Genomic DNA, 22562 nt, shown 5'->3' with positions numbered 1-22562 from the left:
GTGAAATTTGCATAAAGATGAACTCGGCAGGAGGGACAAATCAATGATGAACTTTAATACGAGGAACTCATGTTTATATAGGTTTACGTTCAACTTATAAGGGATATGTTAGTTACAAAATGTGTCTCAGAAACGGTGAAAGTTCACAGGAAACGCGTGTCTTTGAGAGGCGGGCCATGTACGTGCGCGCACTGAGGCACAAAACTCTAAAGAGGTCGACGATCTTCTGGTCGTGCACACGGTCTACAAGACGTGTCGACGACCTAGCGTGTCATATAATTAGGATGAAAATTTTACAACAAATGACAAACGGCTGCTTTCTTAGATCAGGGTATTAACCGTCAACGGGTTATTGAGCTCTGTAATATTGCCCTTCATCGACTCTCCTCTCAACGATAATTTATACATTGGCTTGCGTTCAATTCGTTGATGAAGCAAAATTTTCTTTCAAAGAAGGAAAAGTTTAAGTGAAATATTCGTTATCCCCCGAGTTGACAACACAGTTAAGTATGAAAGGAATGTTGCATTCATTAAATATAAATTATTCAATGATTTTATTTCATAAGGAGCTGATCAATGTAAAGTCCTAGAAACTTGTAACACGATTGGAACTAATTTGGGATAGTTGGGTTTTCATATTTTTTTAAATTTCTCAAAAGTGTTAGGTGCCCTATAGCTGAATGTTGCGATATTACAAACTACTCATAAAATCAAGAGTGTAACTTGAAGAGAAAAGCAGATGAGCTTACATTTGCAGATTAAATCGACGTTACTTTATCATCCAATTATCCCAAATTAGTTCCAATCGTGTTTTGTGCCAAGGAACTGGAGATGACTGCGTAGACTAACTGGAAAAAGGAACAGATTATGACAACTGGAGTGTTCGCAATCGCTGATCTGTCTTGCACCCTTAATCCTCATCATTGAGTTGTTTAATCTTGTGGATGCGATTGACCAAGTAACGTGACCAAGGTCCAGGCGACCGCCTTTTACCGCTGAAACGGAAAATAGAAGAGTCAGTGTTATGAGGCTAGTGCGCCCTCTTTCGAGAAAAAAATTCCGTCATGTCAGCGTTTGTTTATCATTTCATGACAGTACATAGCGCCTCAGTGCATTCTTTCTCAAATTAACATTCTTGCTTCTTTTCTCTTATATTTTACATCGAGTTTCAAAGTAAATATCGATCAGACTTTTATTTGACAGTGATTCGTGATCAAAGTTCAGAACCTACGAGAAAATCCTACAAAAACACAATGGCCTCCTACATATTAGGGAGCCTTCAGTAATTACAAGGGGGGTGGGCCGGGGGAATTGGGGGGAGGGTCACTTTTTAGAAAACAGTTCAAGGGGGAGGGTCACTTTTTATAAACCTATCTTGGGGGGAGGGTCACTTTTGACAGAAGCTGATATTATAGCCAAAACTTTGATTGTCCGTGTGATATTTCCTGAATAGGAAATCACCAACAAAATACGCACACACTTATAGACCGCCATGCATAGTGAATTGACATTTTGGTGAGATTCCAAAATCAAATTTCTTACACAACCATAGACTTGTAACCACTCTAGTCTAATCAAGAACAATAATCTAAATAATCAAGCATGCATAAATGCACAGATTTATCTAATTTTGTACTGAAAAAAAATTATTCATAGTTTCATCATAGACCCCAATGCATAGTGAATCGACATTTTGGTGAAATTCCAAAATCAAATTGCTTGCACAACCATGGACTTGTAACCACTCTAGTCTAATCAAGAACAATAATGTGAATAATCAAGCATACATAAATGCACAGATTTATCTAATTTTGTACTGAAAAAAAAATTATTCATAGTTTCATCATAGACCCCAATGCATAGTGTATGGACATTTTGGTGAATTCCAAAATCATATTGCTTGCACAACCATAGACTTGTAACCACTCTAGTCTAATCAAGAACAATAATCTAAATAATCAAGCATGCATAAATGCACAGATTTATCTAATTTTGTACTGAAAAAAAATTATTCATAGTTTCATCATAGACCCCAATGCATAGTGAATCGACATTTTGGTGAAATTCCAAAATCAAATTTCTTGCACAACCATGGACTTGTAACCACTCTAGTCTTATCAAGAACAACAATGTGAATAATCAAGCATACATAAATGCACAGATTTATCTAATTTTGTACTGAAAAAAAATTATTCATAGTTTCATCATAGACCCCAATGCATAGTGCTAGTATAGCGTATGGACATTTTGGTGAAATTCCAAAATCATATTTCTTGCACAACCACAGACTTGTAACCACTGTAGTCTAATCAAGAACAATAATCTAAATAATCAAGCATACATAAATGCACAGATTTATCTAATTTTGTACTAAAAAAAATATTCATAGTTTCATCATAGACCCCAATGCATAGTGAATCGACATTTTGGTGAAATTCCAAAATCAAATTTCTTGCACAACCATGGACTTGTAACCACTCTAGTCTTATCAGAACAACAATGTGAATAATCAAGTATACAAAAATGCACAGATTTATCTAATTTTGTACTGAAAAAAAATTATTCATAGTTTCATCATACACCCCAATGCATAGTGCTAGTATAGCGTATGGACATTTTGGTGAAATTCCAAAATCATATTTCTTGCACAACCATAGACTTGTAACCACTCTAGTCTAATCAAGAACAATAATCTAAATAATCAAGCATGCATAAATGCACAGATTTATCTAATTTTGTACTGAAAAAAAATTATTCATAGTTTCATCATAGACCCCCATGCATAGTGTATGGACATTTTGGTGAAATTCCAAAATCATATTTCTTGCACAACCATAGACTTGTAACCACTGTAGTCTAATTAAGAACAATAATCTAAATAATCAAGCATACATAAATGCACAGATTTATCTAATTTTGTACTGAAAAAAAATTATTCATAGTTTCATCATAGACCCCAATGCATAGTGTATTGAATGACATTTTGGTGAAATTCCAAAATCAAATTTCTTACACTACCATAGACTTGTAACCACTTTAGTCTAATCAAGAAAATTAATATCAATAATCAAGAGTACACAAATGCAAAGATTTACCTATTTTTGTATTGGAAAAAACTATTCATAATTTCATCATAAACACCATGGATAGTGAACCTACTTTTTAGATGAAATTCAGAAATCAATTTCTTGTACACAAATGTTCATTTTACTTCCCTATTCAAGCAAAGTACATTTAAATACATTATCAAACATATATAAAATACAGATATAGCATGTTTTGTGAGATAAATTGTCAATAATTTGCCTGATAGACTCCATGTATTATAATTGATATTTTTGGATGAAGCACTAAATCAGCTACATCTCGCCTTCTTATAGTTGCACAAAATATGGTGACCCTCCCTAAACTGTATGAAATACATTGCGTGATAAATTGCGACTGTCCCTCCAAAAACACCAGCCCTCCCCTCTGTCATTTGTCCTAACATAACAATTGAACCATGTAAATTAGCTGATACTGTTTTAGTTATTCCCGGGGAGAATACCGCAGTGGTTGGGGGGGGGGAGGAGGGTCAAGTTTTAGAATGTCGGACAAGGGGAAGGGTCACATTTTAGACAGGAGGATAGGGGGGAGGGTCACATTTTACGGTACAGGTGTTCGCAAAATTCCCCCGGCCCACCCCCCTGTAATTACTGAAGACTCCCTTAGCTGGTTTTCACGACGTTCTATATCTGTACTTGGTCGGTACAAGGGTTGGGATGCCTGTCTTAACTTACATTTTCCTCGGTCTATTTCTTAGCATTTAGCTTCATTTATGGCCCCACTGTTTATCAGGTCTGACCATAGAAAAACGTGAGGGTCTATGGTCTGACTTAATACAAGTATATATAGGCGAAACTCCGCGACTTGTTGGCTCATTCGGCGAATTCAAACAAGTACTTCGCAAGGCCATTTATCCTCCACTGCGCATGCATTGTTTCATTTATTGCAGAACTATGAGCAACGAATAAATTGGAACTGTCGACCACACGTCAACCGTTCTGTGTATTACAGAGTGGTTGCAGGATAATGAAGTATGTACTTACGGTATGAAGTTTCTGTAGCTGTTATTTGGATCTCGACAGTACCAGTTGATGCACTGCATGCCGTATTCCTTGCAAGTCTCATCCGATGAGCAGCTATGAAGTCTCATTGTTGGCTCGCAGATCAACCCGACACAAGTCATGCCGTAGTCACAGTCCCAGTTATACTTGCAGCCATTCATGTAGCTGTATAGGTACTGCAGGACACAGAAAACAAAACGAAAGGAACGGTTGGTGGCGCTGTACTTAAAAACGAAAGTACCCAGAGGCTTGCCTCTGGATAAGTGGATGAGGTCATATTCACAATCCCGTGACTTAGCTTTCGACCCATCGAGGCAGACAAATTCTTTAAGCTTGTAGTCAAGACCTCGGCTGAACTGTAGTGCAGTGATATAAAATAAGCATTGACTTAAACGAAGAATACCCAATCAATCGACGTATCTATGGCACATTTTCTCAATCGTCAACAGTGAACGACCAATTTAGAAATTCAGAAAATGGATGATTATGAGAATTTCGTGTGGGTACTACCTGAAAGAAACCCTTGTATTTTGAAACAATCGCTATTTGATTTATGCAACTTTGAAACTGTCAAAGTCTTCTGTCGAGCAGTGATAGCGTAAAATTGTCCGGGCCGTCGCATTTTTCACATCGCAGTACAGAAACGTCGTAAAAATACGAAAGATGAGGCACTGTATCCTATAGGTGCTCTTTTATAACTCAAGAAAGGTGATATAACATGAGTGGATATAGCTATCGCAATATTTATTACCCCAAGCACGTCGCGGCAGTAAAGAAATTCGCCATCAGAAACGATTTACTTGAATTAAAGCGATAAGATGTGATAAGGACGACGCTTCGCCACACCTGTATCGTTTCTGCGTGGAAAGCTAATCAAGACACCGCTTTGGGAATTAGCTGCAGGGCGCTTTCAAAATGGGCCTTTAATGTAACTTCCCATGATTCAAATCTTCTTCTTCCTCCGGTGAGTGCATTTATGATTTGCCCGTTAATACAGCGCTGAAAAATTGATTAAGTCTTTCATTCGTTGAATAGAGCGACGGTGATTTATTTCCATGCGTTTAGTTGAAAGCCGAGGTTCGCATGTTTTAGTATGATGACGTCTTGCGTAGTAATACGATGTGAAATCAATCAGGCTCTATCAGGGTCCTGACTTCATCTGTCTGCATCCATGAATAGCCGTCTCTCTGTCTCCTAAAGTTGCGGGACTCTATTACTGTTAAAACATCTCAACATGTCTGACTATGTGCAGTATGTGGCCGTGTTTGTCAATTTGTCCACCTGTTTGCTTTTCCGTGTCCCCCATATCTGTCTATATCTGTCAACATACGCTATATTTGTCAGTATGGCTGTTCCGGTTAACCCCCTCCCCTTTTCTCCGCCCGTGTCTTCGCCTCTCTCTCGTCACGTTTTGCCTTCTCGCACAACACAATCTTGGATTAGCGAAAAACATCTACGAGGCACAACAGGGCCATCTCGTTTTATAGGTAATTCATTAGCATTTCTAGCCCGTAGTTGCCCGTAATCGAAATAGGTTTATGCATTCTCTATGCAGACTGTAATCTTTTTCTTTTTTGTGAATCGATTTTTTTCCATGCTATCTACAGACAATATTGCTCTTATTTCATTACATATTCATCCATGCAGGTATTTGTTTCAGTATGGCAGGGGTGATGTTCGCGCAGCGCGTGTTTTGTCGCATAGGACTGTCCCAAATTTACACCACTAGTTTCAAAAGACGATGGAAGATCGCGACATGGGAGTTAAATGGAGGCCTGCGTGCCAAGTCGACCTTTCTCGTTCAACCTCAACAAAAGCTAGATACCACATGATTTGAACCTAAACACACACACACACACACACACTCTCTCTCTCTCTCTCTCTCTCTCTCTCTCTCTCTCTCTCTCTCTCTCTCTCTCTCTCTCTCACGTCCGCTAGACTTTTCTAAAAGCTGCCATGATTTCTACTACTTAAAATGTTTTGACGTGTATTCACTTACAAAGATAGGAAAACTGAAATGCAAAATGTGATAATTAAAATTTCTGCACAGGACTATAGTACAGCGTTTATTGCGCTAGTTTATATTTTATCTTGAAATCTAATGCCGATGAGCAGTTTTCCAAATGTGTTGATTTTTATTTTAGCTTTGCACCGATAACGAAAGTAAGACAAAAATCAAACTGAAACCGCTTGGGTAACTTGCTTGTCTGTGATAACGTAGTTCGGGAGGATTGTATTTATGTTGTGTGATTCCTTCAAGCTGATAAGCTGTGATAGGTTTTACGCCAACGGACTTATTAAACACCAATAGCCATTTAATTCTGTTGGCATGTATGTAGCGTGAAGCAAGTTCTTAAGAAAGCGCCTTACAATGTTTGTCCATCCCTGTAAGATAGCGCGCAGAGGTTTGTGGTAAACTAGTTCTCATTTGGAAATTAATATCGTTGCTGTATCATGTTGCATCTCATGTTTCAATCATTTTGACTCTGACACAATTAGAAGGCTGTTTTTGGCATTGTTCCGTGTGAAATTTACCACCCAGCGTAACATGAAACGATTTTTCAGTGTGCTGTCACGGAGGTAATTTATTCCATCAAGACCTCTTTCATGTTTCATCTTACAGGTAAACACATTAAACGGACATATAGTTACTAAAAGTAAGTCACTTACGAAAATATGCTGGCCCACTACAATTAAGGTAGAACGCGTCTCCGGGACTGATATTTGGACTCTCAAACTTTTACAATTCTTCTCTGATCTACCACTTGTGGGGTTTCATTTTAAAGCTCTTGGTGTAAGAAAACTTTTCATCGTAATTCTTTTCTGATAAACCACTTGTTGGTTTTAATTTTAAAGCTCTAGGTGTAAGAAAACTTTTCACCGGCTTAGTTTTTCGAAATTCGAAAATTGTATTTTTTCTCCATAAATAACACAGGGATGAAGGCCATTTTTAATTTTAAATATCGGTAAATCTTGAATTATTTGTTTCTCAAGTACCAAAATTTGCACGGTGACCCCCGATTTTTATTGTTGATTTTGAAAGAGATTGGTTGAAAGATTCCTTATGGAAAGTTTGAGCAAAAGTTTAAGTCTTTCACTTTCGAGGCGCACACTACCTTATAAGCGGACAGTTAGTTACTAATGAAAACATGCTGATCCACCACAATTAATATATTTGTGGGTAGTGTTTGTTGTGTATGCAAATCAACTTATAATTAACCTATAGTGATTTACTCAATGCTATCGTTATTTGGCATTTGATCAATATGGAATAAATGAGAACTCCATAGCTCCATGTTAACCTTTACGGAAGATTAACAAACGCTTGGTCGAATAAATTACTTCCAAGGCCAGGCAATGATGTCATCTACGGTTTCTATAAATGTACTCTGTGTTTCCTCAGCTAAAGGTAAACCGTTCCCAAGATATGTACATAGCCCTGAAAGTATATTAGTTATGATGTGTTGCGTTGGGTTCACTCCCGCAACAGCACCAAGGAGGGCGTTGTAAGGATACGAATCGCTGCCCGAGAAAATGCCGATTCATTTTTACCTTCTACAACAGATTGAATTATTGGACAAAATTTAAAATTCATTATTTCATCGACCTTATTGATGGTATTCTGACGCTCGTTGATGACATACGAACGCCAACTTATCGACTTATAATGTAGAATTTTCTCTGACTTCTCTGCACAAAGGAAGGATTAAAATCCATGTGACATTGCAGCGTATCCTTATTAGACTGCGCAATCTCGTGGGTGCAGTACATGTTTTGTTTCGTATCGTGAGAGCTAGTTTGTCGCCTCCGCTCGCTTTGGCCCATCCTAAATGACTATACACACAGCAATATATTTTGTTCAGAGTCTTCCATATTTTAGAAGACATCCGAATTCCCACAAGATCAACAAACTGTATAATTTAAAATAACTCCCCGAACCAGCATAAAATAATCAAAGTGAAGCGATACTGGAAATTGTGATTTCAATTTCAGTTTCATAACTCACAGGGGAGTCCGTGTGAATATGCTCAAAATGAGACTGGGCATGCAAATGATGCATTGAAGTTGAGCACATTTTCTGTTGATATCGTGCTTGGCTATTACTAACTCTACTCACGGCGTGAATGTGTGCGAATATGTACCGAGAGACGACGTTGTCGTAGAACATTTACAGAGTGAGTATGTATGTATGTATGTATGTATGTATGTATGTATGTATGTATGTATGTATGTATGTATGTATGTATGTATGTATGTATGTATGTATGTATGTATGTATGTATGTATGTATGTATGTATGTATGTATGTGCGTGTGTGCCTCTGTGTGTGTGTACATGTAAGTATGTATGTTTATTTATTGGGCAAAACCGCATTAATTTCATCGTTCTTTTCCAAAGATTGCTAACTAGCAGAAAAAAGTTGTATCAGCGAGACCGACCTACCGTTGCGTAAACAGTAAACTATACAGGCTCTCTCTCTCTCTCTCTCTCTTCTCTCTCTCTCTCTCTCTCTCTCTCTCTCTCTCTCTCTCTCTCTCTCTCTCTCTCTCTCTCTCTCTCCTCTCTCTCTCTCAGAGGTTACAGAAAGCCTCAGTGACTCTTATTTCCTTCAAAGTCTTTGTTTAATTACTACCTGGATATATTTAGAATTCAGTCGTGATACGATCACAATACACATGCCAACAGCTAATAGATGGATATGTTCAAATAAGCAAGTGCATACTTCATCACTGATTGGACTCTATGGAGGGTATCCACACAGCAAATTTAAATACCCCATCCCGATTAGCGTACGTATATGTATCAGAAAAGATCGTAATTCATGAAAGCAGTTTTCTATCTATGTTTATGTGCATCGTTTCTCAAGACGCAATCCAGTGTTTAGCTGCCCTTTTTTAAGTTCGCGATGCTGTAGTTCATCGAAAGGTTACGGGTCTCAACGGTGCGCTGATGAGGAGACACGGTGGGTGCATTCCGTACAGCTCCAATCAATGCGATCAGGAATTCATTAAGCGCCTCAGTGAATGTGAAATCATTCAGACGCTATGTACACTCGTTGTCACCTGTTTATCATTTTGGGAATGTCCTGAGATTTCTATTGTCGCTGTGACATGACAAAACTAAACTTTCGATTGGAAGGAGAGACACTGACGATGATTTACAGCAGTGAATGGCTGTATGAAACGTACAATCTATTTTATATGAACTTCATTAAAATGTACTTTTTTCTCCGCAAGTTTCACTAAGCATAACGGACATGACAACACATTTAATTAAATCGATTCCTGAAGCAAATGCCTGTACTCCTCAAAATGCGTTTGTTTAATCATGCAACTGTATTTCGTCAAGCACAAGAGGTCTTAATGATCGTTTGTGTTATACACGCGATTTTATATTTGCATATTTTGCATATTTATGCTTCGTATATGCGGTTTCCGTTTTTCACTCGTTTCCTGCATTGCGAATGCAGTATACAAGTGCGTGTCTCATCGTATGATGTGAAGGGTTTGATCTCAAGCTGTAGCTGTGGACAAGTCCAAGTTGATTCCATTTTTTCACAACGGCCATGAATGGCATTCGAAGCTTCCCATGAAACCTTGCGTTCGCACTTGACACGTCATAGTCAACACCTGATTTCAATTATGCCCCACACTGAAGCTCGTGACCTTGATCCACAACTCTCAATGGAATAAGAGAGTGTGCTGCCGTTATCCCGTTCCTTGATAAGAGATAAGCAGGATTTCTTAAACAAGCTTTGAACATCTTCGGAACCTTCAAGTAGGTCACTGAATCTGACGTCATCAAACAGTCAATAAATTCATTGGACGACTAGTCATATTCCTTGTCTTAAATAGAGTATTTTTCGTCCCTGTTTCATCATTTTCAGTTGCATCACTCATTAATTAATTTTGCAGGGCGGTATCAGGTCTCTCCCGGTTACACTGTGCATGGAGTCTGGGTCGTGAACGTATCACTGATCTTATAAAAAGGTTAAACAGATTTGTTGCCTAATGTATTTGTTTTTGATTTTACGGACAAATACATTGACAATAGCAAACATCATAAGAACTCATAATTTCACTGAAACAAATATTTTGTAAACTCGGTTACGTTCCATTATCAACAACAACGCTATTTGTATATGTTGTACTGTGATTTATGGAAAAGCATCGTTACAGCATCGTGTACATTCTGTAGTGTCATCATATCCTGAGATAGAACTTGAATCAGCCTTTAAAAAATCGCAGACAGTGGGCCTTTGAAAGATTGATCTTGGTGACTGCCGAGTAGTTGAAATGGATGACGTCCTCAACGTAGGTAACTGGTCGACTCAAGTTCTTCAATCGTTGGACGCCTTAGAGTATAGCATTACTGAATGTTATTCCGGCATTGAAAATAATCTACCCTCTTATCGTTTTATATGTTATGATGTTAGTGTTGACAAGCCAACATGTAACATACCAACCTTGCTTCAGTTTGGCAAGCAAACAAAACTTGTTTTCAATCTGATCTGGAAAACTGTTTTATGCAATTTTCATAAAGCGAATCGTACATTCTAGAGAACCTACGCGCCGCAATCAACGATTGCTATGAAATTGACATATGTCACCTGCTACTGGGATAAATGTCCCTTTCAAAAAAACTGACATTTCTATTGCTTGTCGATAATAATGCTATCTACACGGCCCCTGGGTTTCAATTTTGAATCGATTTCATGTGATCAGCCACTCGTTATAAGCCATGTGACGTCCAGAGTCCATACCGCAAGCATATCACAGCGGTTAATCGCTTTACGATATGGTGATTTCGGCTAGATCGGAAAGGTTAGCGGCGATATCGGTTAGTTCAGCGCGGGGAATTCCGATCTCTCGACTACAATCACGTGATGAAAACGCTTACAACGATAAAGATGACGTCAATAATAATTCATCGAACAGTTTGCTCTTTTTCATTCATTTTCATGGTGATGTGTCTCCAAGAAGACCCTATCCTGTGGCTTAAGAGGAGATTCTTTTCTGATGATGTGAATGAAAAGAAACGCTTTAGGCCTATATGGTAAATTATAATTTCAAGATTCAGGCCTCCCCTTCAATGACACATATTCTCTAACTGTGGATCAGGTTAAAAGAACGCAAGTCAAAATATATGAAGGAGGCTAAAAAAAAGCAGTAAATAAAAAAGTGAGTATTTTTCAAAGGATTGAGGAATACCGGTCGATATCTTGGAAAACGTGCGGCCCGGGTAAGTGACGCTGTCGTTTCCAAACATTCAGATTAACGGAAGATACACTCTCGAACCTAAAGCTTTCTATAGACCTTTGAACCCTTGAAAAAAATAGCATTCAGATTTCGCTATAGTCTGGCTGTTATCTTTTATGTATAGCATTCAATTCTCAAAAGTGGTATAAATTCTTCGTTGACAGACGGAAAAAAATCCACAAAGAATTTCCTCAAAATCCGATCTAATGACGAATCTGTTCTCGAAGGGGAGTTGTCGTCGAACTGCTGTTGATTCAACAGTCCCAGGGAAATAAAACAGTCTAAAATTATAATTTTTGAGAATTTGTTTCGATTCTCAGCGGCGTGTGCATATTGATTCCTTGATATATTGTAGGGGAGACAGGACGTTCAAAACATAATATATGGTTTAGTCCCATCATGGGCGTTACTAATATCATGTCGTATGTAGTCTTCATTTTATTATGTAGGTGTATCAGAACATTTACAACTCCCGGCCATGGCTCTACATGTTGGTTTAACATCAAAAAAATGTGCGAATCATAACACATATTTATTGCCCATAAGGTCATGTTTCACTGACAACCATTGTGTAGACTTTTCAGTAATGTTTCTCGGGCTGATAACCTCACACAGTAATGACGGCTTTGTCCCTCAGAACAGCTGTACGCGTGTTTTGTTGATAATACCCAACTGGCCATTGGTCTAATGCTCCTACAGAAGTGGGTCTTAAGAAGTGGGCTGTAATTCGTGACAATGTTTAAGAAGTTCAACTATATTTTTTTCGCTGTAAAAAGTGTGACCTCTTTCTCATAACTTAAATTCAGAGACTCGGCTACAGATTCGACCAGATACATTCCCTACCAATATATATCCATAATTTTACATTTTAGCGTGTTCCTGGCAGGTCTCAATCTCGTAGCTGTAGACTTTGTTTGGCGCAATACTGTTACATGTATTCAGACTGATTCGTACATTGACATTACCTGAGCCATAAGCCACACCGGCTTTCATATTGAATCACCTTAACGATGAGATGTTATCAGTCATAAGGTTTTTGATCCGTTACATGACGTCTTGCTCCGCGTCGCCTATTTTGCTTTACGCGACGATAAATATTTGATCTGCACAATGGATATCTTCGAAGATGTATTTAATATTTTATCTGGGTCATTGAAGACGATCCCGCATCTTGACTTGAAAAGTTCCTCAAACCTATTTTAATCGGCGGTCATCCATACGATGACGTCAGTGATGACGTGTAACACCGGTCTGGTTGACACTTTGTCTGTATAGGCATCCTTGCAGACGACAGGGCATCAATCTTCCTCAGTAAAGTCGATTTTGAAAGCGAAGCGCTATGATCATGACGTCATCCATTGGATGGATGTTGATGGCATGCTGTAGACCATGGATATCGTCAAGAAGCGCCTTTTTAATCATCTAACGGCTGGGTGGCTGTTTTTCTTGCTGATAAGTCGATAGCGGACAATTAGCGGCCATGAACTTTACATACAAAGTGCTATTATTGATTAGATGTGTTGCGATGTGACAAAGGTTTTACGAGGTGAGCAATCAGCTGGATGCCAAAGCGTTTATTACCAGAAACCTGACATCAGAATTTTTCGCCACTTTTTGGGCGACATGTTGATATCATAAGATAGGTCATGACCTTGCCTTTTTTGCATAATAAGCATATCGCATTCTCATAGCACTATACAGGGATACTTTACAAGTAATTGGTTTTCGACAGATGTGGTATCTGATTTATCGCCTGCCCTCGTTCGACTGTCATTCTCATTCCGTTAGATTAGATTATGATATACGTTGCTCCTTCTTCGATAAAATCCCCATAAAACCGCAATTAACTATCATTGCTAACCGCGGAGACTAATTGAAAGTGCAATGGCGTCTTTTATAACCTTTATGTTTGAGATGTTGGACTGGGGAGAACCCTGTAAGCCCGCTGTGACAGGATATTCATCTACGGAATGCGAACCGGATGGTTTGTATTTTCACAGACAAATAGAGAAACTGTTTCTCTATTTGTCTGTGGTATTTTCTTCCGATATGGTGGTGCTGCATATAAATCCTGGCGGCTTTGGTTTATCTGGACATGTTTGGAAAGAACCCAACGTCACTGAATCAAATCTTAATATCGATTAGAAGTTCAGAACGGGTGGTGCGTTAAACACATTACAAATTGCTAATCCTGGAAAACTGCCTTGACAAATTTAAATTGTAACCGTGTGTCAATTTCAAGACAAGTAATACGATTATGTATGCCGACAAAGTTCTATTTGGTATCTGGACTTGGAGTAAATCCTTCATTAAAGGTAAAACCATTTTGTGTAAATTTTGATGGGGTCCCTTCTCACGCCTTCGAAAATTACCAGTTTCTCATAATCTGAAAATCAGATGTATTATAACAAATAAGACAGGCGTGCGAAATTGCACTTTCTAGATATTGACAGGTAAGACAAACTGATCATTGATGATTGTCTGCCTTAAATTCTGGTCACACAGCTTTTGAACTACCTACCTACCAAACTATTGTAAGCCATTGCCTTTCGGAACTCAGCCAACATGGACGAAATGAGAGAAAATAGAATTTGAACCTTGCCAGTAATTGCCATATCTCTCCGTAAATCTATAAAATACATTGGTGCGCCGTGCTCAACTCCAGAGTCACTGTCGATACTTATCATTATATGAGGGTGTTGAAATTTTAAGCCATCTGTTTTCTTTCAGCAATGACAATATTTGACCTTTATTCCAAATTTTAGTCAAAACTCTGTATTTTCGCTCATCTGTTGCTTTTCAATAACTTCCTAACATTACCTTACTAAACTTTAATTCGACTTAGTTCTATCGTTTCTTGTTCGCGAATTTTCGGTACACATGGTTTGTGTAACTGTACCGTGCTTCATAGAACTTTTATTAATCTAAGAGAGAGCTGTGACCCAGACAGTCCAATCGATCAATTACGCTATGGGGTCATCTCATCGATTCTTAAAATCTCCAGTGGTTGCTTGACATTTTAGATAACTACGAGTAGATGTATATGTCACAGATTTGAATGAGTGGTCGGTATTTTGACGGTTATTTTCATTTGCCGATTTCTGCCTGAAGACAGAAGAAGCATTTGGCTCATTTTGAACTTTTATAAAGGCACTGGTCTACAAAATCCTATGTGTGTGGAATTAGAATCGTGCAACGAGGAAAGCGCGGGTGTGAAATGTATATTTTATAATGAGATGCATTGCTTTGAAAACAAACACCGGAAGATATAACCGGGTAGGAGGAACACGCAAAATGAAACATATATTTTGCACTTGACAGTTTTCTAAATTTACTCATGATAGGAGGCGACAACAATAATTTTAAGTCTTCTGTTACGATATTGTGGTACATGTAGAATGTTCTCAGGGGCAGATACTCGGACTCTCAAACTTTTATAATACTTTTGGCCTACCACTTATTAGGCTAATTTTGAACTTATGGAGTAAATAAAGTTTACCGACTTAATTCTTTGGAAAATAAGGAATTATATCCCCTACAGAGATAATGCAGGGATGGCGGCCATTTTAAATTTCAAATGTCAGTAAATTTCGGGTAATTTGTTTCTCTTGTATCAGAATTTGGACGGTGACCCCCGATTTTTTTTCTTGATTTTGAAAGAGAATGGTTCAAACTTTGCTTTAAAATGTTTCAGCAAAAGTTGAAATCTTTCATGTTCGAGGCGCGAACTACCTTAAGGTAAATTAGATAAAATACCAGGTGTGAACGACCTTGTACGCATCCGTCGCGTAGAAGAGATCTCTTGGTATAATTTCTTGGCGTCAGTTTTTCCTTTTTACGTTCTTAACCTATGAGCGCCAAAAGCAATTTTTGTCACCTTTGGAAAATAAACCCCAAACATTTTTTGCCTTATTTTTTAAAGAAATTATGATAAAAAACTGAAGCCAATATCAAATCATGTCAATTAGGTCAAAACTATCAAATATCAAAAAATTGCAGAAAAATACCTAAAATTTACAAAAATGTCGCACTAAAATTTTGGAGGGAAAACTATGGCACTCAAAGGGTTACTGGCGAATTTCATAAAACACTTTTCGGCATATGGGTAGAACTATCCACCCACCTGTCACGTATGCAAATCATGACACCTCTCGAGAATTCCGTTTCAAATTAACAACACAGTTCGTCCCGGCATCGTTATTTCGCGATTCATAATTCATAATTAACCTTTCATCTTTTTCGCGGATGAGTATCTTTTGATCTTTTAAGTGTTGCGGAACGATAGGTACGTCTGCGGGTGAGACCGTTTCTTCATCGGGTCATGAGCAGCTGCCTATAAAAAGTTTGATAGCATTATTAGAGAGAATAAACGATATTTACGACCAGGAAATGAGCGAATGAGTAAATTCTAAACACCTGAATCGTCCTCGAATCGGCAACGCTCCTACGGATGGTCTTCAATGCTGCATGTGTGTATATACAAGCTCATTTCAAAACATTTGCCTCCAAAACCCTCTTCAGTTTATGTATATAAAAAAATCACACACGCCGTTCATATTGCTCAAGGTTTGACTTCCGTGAAATTTCATGCCACAAAAAATGTCTGATACGATTTTCTGTACCCCAACAACGACGTTTCTTTATGACTTTTCTCAGTACACAGTCAATTTACAGTAAAAAGTTTATAGTCGTCAATTTGCTCACCGATACTTAATCAATTTTCCACACGTAGGGTGTTTCAGTGGCAAGGGTACCGGAGGGAGTGCGATCAGAAGATAGCGACTTCGAGATCGGGGAATTAATCGTGTTCGGGTAAACATTCTTTACATTGGTGCCACGAAAAACGAAAACATGATTCACCTTTGCATGCATGAAAGAAAACGTTAAACTCCCTCATCGTGTTTTAATAACGCCAGCTTGTCGTCGACTAGAGTCAAGCTTCCGGAAATTATTCGGTCGCTCTCGGAAATGAGTCGCCAGTCAACTCTTCAAAAACCCCCATTAAGTCTCGGCGCTCGTGGTGTCGTGACTGGTAGCCCGGTCTCGTATTTCGACGTCTTCGAGCGTAGACGGAAGAGACTGCGTGTTTTGAAGTTTGACACGCCTCGTTTCTGGTGGAATTCTAGACAGTGTCTTCAGCTCATCAAGACTACTGAGCAAACATTATCACGCGCCATATCTAAAGTGATGTGTTCCAGCAAAAGTGACTCGTCGGCGTGTCATTTATCTTCGATGGTGGTTCTGATAGCGTCTGAAGGACTGATCAGTTCATAGCGGCTTAAGAAAACCACTGCAAAAAGTGACATTACAAAGCAGAAAAGATAGAACAATCAGTATAATAACTGTACACACAAAATGTCATATAGTTGGAGAGAAAGGAGAAAAATTTGCTACTAACAATTCGTCATTTGATGTCATCAACAATATCAGTGAATTTTTAACTGTATGAATGTTGAAATAGAGCGCGGGGTGAATTTCACTGTCGCTGTATCCATTCGATTTAGAAATATGTCCGCGACTGTATGCCAGAAAATTTATCGCGTTTTAGAGGAAAAATAAACTATATTGACTTTTGTATCGTAACTGTCTCATTGTTCTTCTTAAGAAGATAGTCTAAGCAACTTTTTCTGGACAAAATCGCTAAAAACCATCTGTGTTACGTTATTCACTACACTCGAAAAAACCCTTGCAACAAATAGATTGTCAATGTGTTTGTCGTATACTCCAGAAAGTGATTTTGTTTCAACGGAGATGTACTGATGTTCTTATCGTAGATGCCTGATTGGAGGAAAACCGGAATTATCGCAAGCCTCCGAGATACTAACTGCAGCGGGTATATGACGTCAGCGATTAGAATAATTACCGCTTTTCTTGCTTTAATGAAAATAATTTATGCACGGAATTAACTTAAGCTCAGCATGGATAAATTAGTGCAATTGTTCCGATGAACTATGATAACATTAATTAAACCGACAAAAATGACGTAATTGTAATGTAATTAGCGCATTCTAATGGGATTACGCAAAACCAAATTTACATGATTGAATTCGGTTAGGGTTGATGAGCGTTCAACGTCGAATTCAATTATTTTAATAGCCTCTTGAATAAAATGTGTTCATTTCGGTTAAGATGAGATCATAATATTGTGTATGATTTCAGGTAATTAAGATAACCCAATTAAACAGTTTAGATGTAAAATAAATTACTCTGAGAATTGGTCTCCGCTGTTTAGGGAAAGCACGGTCCCTGGGACCGTGGGGAAAGACGATAATCGTAACCATGGGAAATATCTCGACGATTGTGTTGAAATGAAATAATGTTAATATTTGTCGGAAGAAAAAAAATCATGTGAAACAACTTCTGACATCATGGATTTATATGGAATCAAAGCACCGTCGGTAGCTGCCTAGTCCAGATATCTTATTTTTTATTACATTGAATTCCGTCTACGGTTCATGAATATCACTATTTCTTAATATCTGTGGAAAAACATTTGTGCGCATAGACATACTCTCAAACAAACATATGGCGCCGCCACATCATAATGGATTTCCTTGGAATCCTAACCTCGCTCTGACAAACGCACACCAAACCCAAAAGATAATTCATAAAACTTGTCTTGGCATGTCTACCAATCCTCAGGTCTTTCTGTAGATATTCGCCGGTCGTTGTCAGATCTGTCGATATTCTTCTCGGGTGATAGCACTCACGAAACAGTCTCGCCTCGCTGGTACACGGACGTTGATAAAATAACATCCGTTCAGGACTCGTGCGTGAGTTGCATCTTCAAGAAGTCCAGAGCAAATGAGCCACGGCTTCTTTAAAATTTTGATGACGTCTTCAACTTTTAGAGCGTGATAAAATCGTTTTTATCGTCAAGTGAAATCGTACCTCTGAGGTCAGCGGTTGCTTGTTTTATGACCTATTACGACCTTTGACCTCCTGGGACGAGTCATTGGGGTGGCAAATACCCTTGGACGGCTTTCATTAATAGTCGTACGAGATGATTGGAAGCGATTTTTATCACTCACTCATAAGTTCAGAATGCATGCTGTGGTTCGTCGTTCACCAATTACACTGAATTTTAAGTGTCATACACATATATCAACTGGGAAAAAAGCAGAAGTACAAAAGCTCAACATGGATTTCTTGCAGAAGAAGTTTTTTTAAGAGAAATTGCACATCATCGGTAATAACGACCTTGACCCGGCGTTCAAAGGTAACATCGATAAACAGAAATGTTCAACCTTGACTCCATATTTGCTCAACGTAATGTTAGCTCGTAAATATGATATATTCAGCAACGGTAACACTTGATGTTTAGACATTTTAAAGGTTCTTAACAAGACTTAAAGACTGTTAAATGGATCTAGATATGCCCTATTGTCTTTTATTGACTTAATACATCACAGCTAAAGTAGAGTTGTATTCAACATGAACAGTGGAACGGTATCGTAGGTAAATTGGTGACGATAAGTTGGCAGCAAAGATTGTATAGCTGTCTTCCACGGCATTGTGCCACCAACATGTCGCCGTTGTTGCTGCAGAGATCGAATATTTCAATCTCAAATCGTACTTTTGTCTCCTTTATGCGGAAAGATTACACTTTTCTCAGAAACAAAGAATCGATAAATCTATTGAAATGATCGAACTTCTGTAAAATGTCATCTGCCATAAGCTATCACGTCAGATATCCGTCACTCAAGAGAATTTTAAATGTCTATTGTATGCGGATTATATGTCTCCGTCATGCTGTCCAAGGCAATGCGTAATCAAATATCAAATTAGAGATCAGAAGCAGATCATCAGAGGTAAGAATACAGTAATTATTACAATACCTTAATCCGTTGTAAATCGTCTTATTTGCACGATATAAATCAAAAATCTAATTAAAAATTCATTTCTGGTCCTTTCTTATAATTTAATCGATATGACTTTCCATGAATATTTTACGAAGATGAGCATGTATCGTCTGCGTTGAAATTCGAGTTTAAGCTTTAACCGAAGGGATGGAATCTTTTGCTTGGGATTGTAATCTCTGTTTCAGAAATGGTTTTTCATCGGATAGCTGATCAATCAAAATTATCTAAGTCTTCGTGCTGTGTGCAACCTCAAGATTTCTCCTGATTAGTCCTGGTGTAGAGCTTGACCATTAAAAATCGGATGACCGGAAGCTAGACCAAGAATCGTGGAGGAAAAACCATACATGTTCTTGAAATGCGTTCAATGTTTTCGCATTGTTCTTCTGATCATGGGAAGTTTTTCTCGAAACATTAGAATATATTTACACATACAGAACAATCAGCGTCGCCATCGTCGACCTTCCTTGACATTTCTTGGGGAAATGTTTTCAAGTCCGAGCAAACGGCAAGTTTATCACGGAAACTCTGCGAGTTGAAATTTTCGAATGACATGGACGGGTGCAAGGCTGATTAAAGCGTTCCCCAGTGCAACAGTTGTCTTTTTCCCCTGCATTAACCGCAGTGAGAGCAATCTTTTCATGTTTTGTGCTGCAAAAATACCAATGAACGGTGTGTAGTTTACTTTCTAATCAGAAGTTACAAGGAAGACGGCTTCTCATAAGGGGAAGTAAATTAATTATATCCAGAGATATCTTGCAAGTTGGTCTAAGACATGGAAGTATTGTAACCATAGATGGACGATTTCTCAAGTTTGCGATGCTTTACATAAAAAGTCTGAAACACGTTGCATATTATCTGCCATGCCACCATAATACTCGTACTCTACAAGAACACACACGTACCAGTTCGAGTAAAGTTTTCTTTCGCATTCATCGTTGCATTTTTACGTAGAGTTACTTTTTTCACTACAGAAAGCCCACCATCGCCCCTTTCGGAGAGCGTAATATCAGTTCCTTTATCCACATCGTATTCAACATCATATCTTGGATTAAACTGATTCATTTTGTCGATAATGTACAAATCGAAAACCCAACTGATGATTGATTTCCGAGATATGATAGGAAGAATAGACTAAAAAGTTAATATATGCATTAAAATATCACAAAAATGTAAAATTATTGGTTTTACCTTTTCAATACCGACCACACTCTGTGCGCTCAGTATTGCTAGAATGAAGAGCATTCCTATGCTTCTGCCTATCGTCTTCATATTTACTGACAGATAGCTGACGGACCCTGGAGGTAAAAAGAAGCGTCGTCCGAAATAGCCAAATCTGCGTCTTTTGCTTGCTTGCGTCGTTTACTTTTATAACTGTGGGATGAAGTTGTCGGCCGGCGAATTTAAATACTCCCGATTCAGGCTCAGTGGGAGGGAGAATGGGTCAGAAACGTTAATAATTTAGCTTAAATTACTCCACCGTGCCGCATTAAAACTAGCATTCATGTCACTACACTCGCTGGGCATGCAACCGGATGTGACTGCTGATTGGTGCAGATTTTATCAGTTGCGGGTAATCAGCGAAGGTTTCCAATTATGTTCCAAACAAATTAGATTTTCTTTATACATGGCTTGTCTTACTAATTGCTGTAATTGCCTTGGCCATCCTGAGAAGAGATAAGACTCGGAGCTAATTGTTAGTTGTTATGCGATGCTAGCATGCTTAATATCGCAAAAATTTGTCTCGCAAAGTTTCGAATAGGTTGAAATATTTGTATTTATTTGCCCTATGTGTGCTCCTTTGTAATGTTGACGAAAAAGATAAGCACAGCCAATGTGATAATGAGGGGACAGAAACCTCGTCAGTGATCGCTAATTGAAACAATTAGTGTTATCCAAACATGACATTGCCAATAAAGTGACGTCTCAAAAACTGAGGCAAAACGATGTGGATGATGCTGTCGTTACTATGTTCGGGGTCATTGGCCCCCTCCTCCTTATCCTCCTCCTCCTCCTCCTCCTCCTCCTCCTCATCATCATCATTGTCGTTGTCGTCATCGTCGCAACTATCAACCCATCATCATCATCATCATCATCATCATCATTGTCGTCGTCATCGTCGCTACCACCAGCCCATCATCATAACCATCAATGTGACCTTTCATCCTGATTCTATATTGCTCAGTATTGTTACCACCTCATAATCAAATGTCAAAGAGGTAGCGATTGCCTTGTAAATGTGTATCGCCTTTGGTTCTTGAGGACATACTGCCAGCAGTACAGCCCGCTTTGCAAAGAATAAAGCAAGGCAGTAATAATATTGTCAACGCAAGTTGCATTCATCCGGCTTTAATGGAATTTCCATAAAGGCTCACTCATCCAAGGCATCATCTTGAGATATGAAGCGTCAGTGAGTCAAACGTGTGTTCGAGATGGCGACGAAGAGGGCGTGCATACTTATCGAGAGCAATGCACTCAAAGTCTAGTAAAGATTCACGGATGACTTTAGTAATTGATTCGTGTTGAGTTCGCATGTTGCAACGGATCTCCACGCTGTCACGTGCTAATCCTAGGACTTCACGCGTTGAGTCATCTCTCTGCATGTTGAATGACAGTACACATTTAACTGTGATTGGAAAATTACATGCATTGGTATGTGCCCCTCAGTTTTCTAAACAATTGCCTGACCAGACTGCTGAGCTTACATCTTCTTGAGACGCTACCTGCGATGCTAGGTAAAGTATACGTACTGTCATTCAAGAGTACTCAGGTAATCGGTAACGCAGAAACAACGGTGCCAATCTTTACATTGACAGATCATATCAACCCAGTGACGGAATTCTTTGAAGGGTAAAAGTAGATCTGAAGGCAGTATTACAATTTAGCTGATATATACCATGGAGCACTGGCTTCTCCATCGCCTTGGGGTGGGGGTGAGGCTACCACGTTTGGCTTGCTCAGAGGTGTTCGTCAAAATATTGACTGCACGAGACGTTCGTTCGTTGGTGGTCTATAGAGTTTATTTATAACTCTGACAACAAGCTTACAGATGCCATCACTCAAGATACAGTTTCTCTCGCGTCTTGGTATAGAGTGAGGGCGTAGATCTTCGATCGTCTGTCGTATTGTCGAAGCATTGGCTTTTAAAATTATACCCGAAACGCAAGGCTTCGAATATATATATATATATATATATATAATATATATATATATATATATATTATATATTATATATATATATATATATATATATATTATATATATATATATATACATATATACATATACATACACACACACACACACATATATATATACAATGTGCCCTAGCTCCCGGT

At 38.5% G+C, this 22562-nt stretch overlaps 1 protein-coding gene across 1 annotated transcript; it reads right to left on the bottom strand.

Annotated features, from left to right (window-relative positions):
• Positions 1–537: 537 nt before the first annotated feature.
• On the bottom strand, positions 538–20735 carry LOC139138676 (uncharacterized). Its single transcript, XM_070707163.1, has 3 exons — positions 20416–20735; positions 4089–4282; positions 538–995 (listed from the first exon to the last, which is right to left on the bottom strand). The coding sequence occupies exons 1-3, from the start codon at positions 20494–20496 to the stop codon at positions 911–913; spliced, it is 360 nt and encodes a 119-aa protein (XP_070563264.1). The 5' UTR covers positions 20497–20735; the 3' UTR covers positions 538–910.
• Between the last annotated feature and the right edge of the window lie 1827 nt (positions 20736–22562).

Source organism: Ptychodera flava, chromosome 8 (genome assembly GCF_041260155.1).
Source record: "Ptychodera flava strain L36383 chromosome 8, AS_Pfla_20210202, whole genome shotgun sequence".
Classification (NCBI taxonomy): Eukaryota; Metazoa; Hemichordata; class Enteropneusta; family Ptychoderidae; genus Ptychodera; species Ptychodera flava.
Note: the sequence above shows the minus strand (reverse complement) of the source record. Positions and strands in the feature narration are given on the sequence as shown.

What these genes read in the sequence shown, in the direction of transcription:
- LOC139138676 (XM_070707163.1), bottom strand. Translation starts at nt 20,496, where the DNA reads ATGAAGACGATAGGCAGAAGCATAGGAATGCTCTTCATTCTAGCAATA. An exon ending in GTGTGGTCGGTATTGAAAAG is followed by an intron (nt 4,283 to 20,415) that starts GTAAAACCAATA and finishes TGTGTCCTGCAG; the next exon opens with TACCTATACAGCTACATGAA. An exon ending in AGCTACAGAAACTTCATACC is followed by an intron (nt 996 to 4,088) that starts GTAAGTACATAC and finishes TTTCCGTTTCAG; the next exon opens with CGGTAAAAGGCGGTCGCCTG.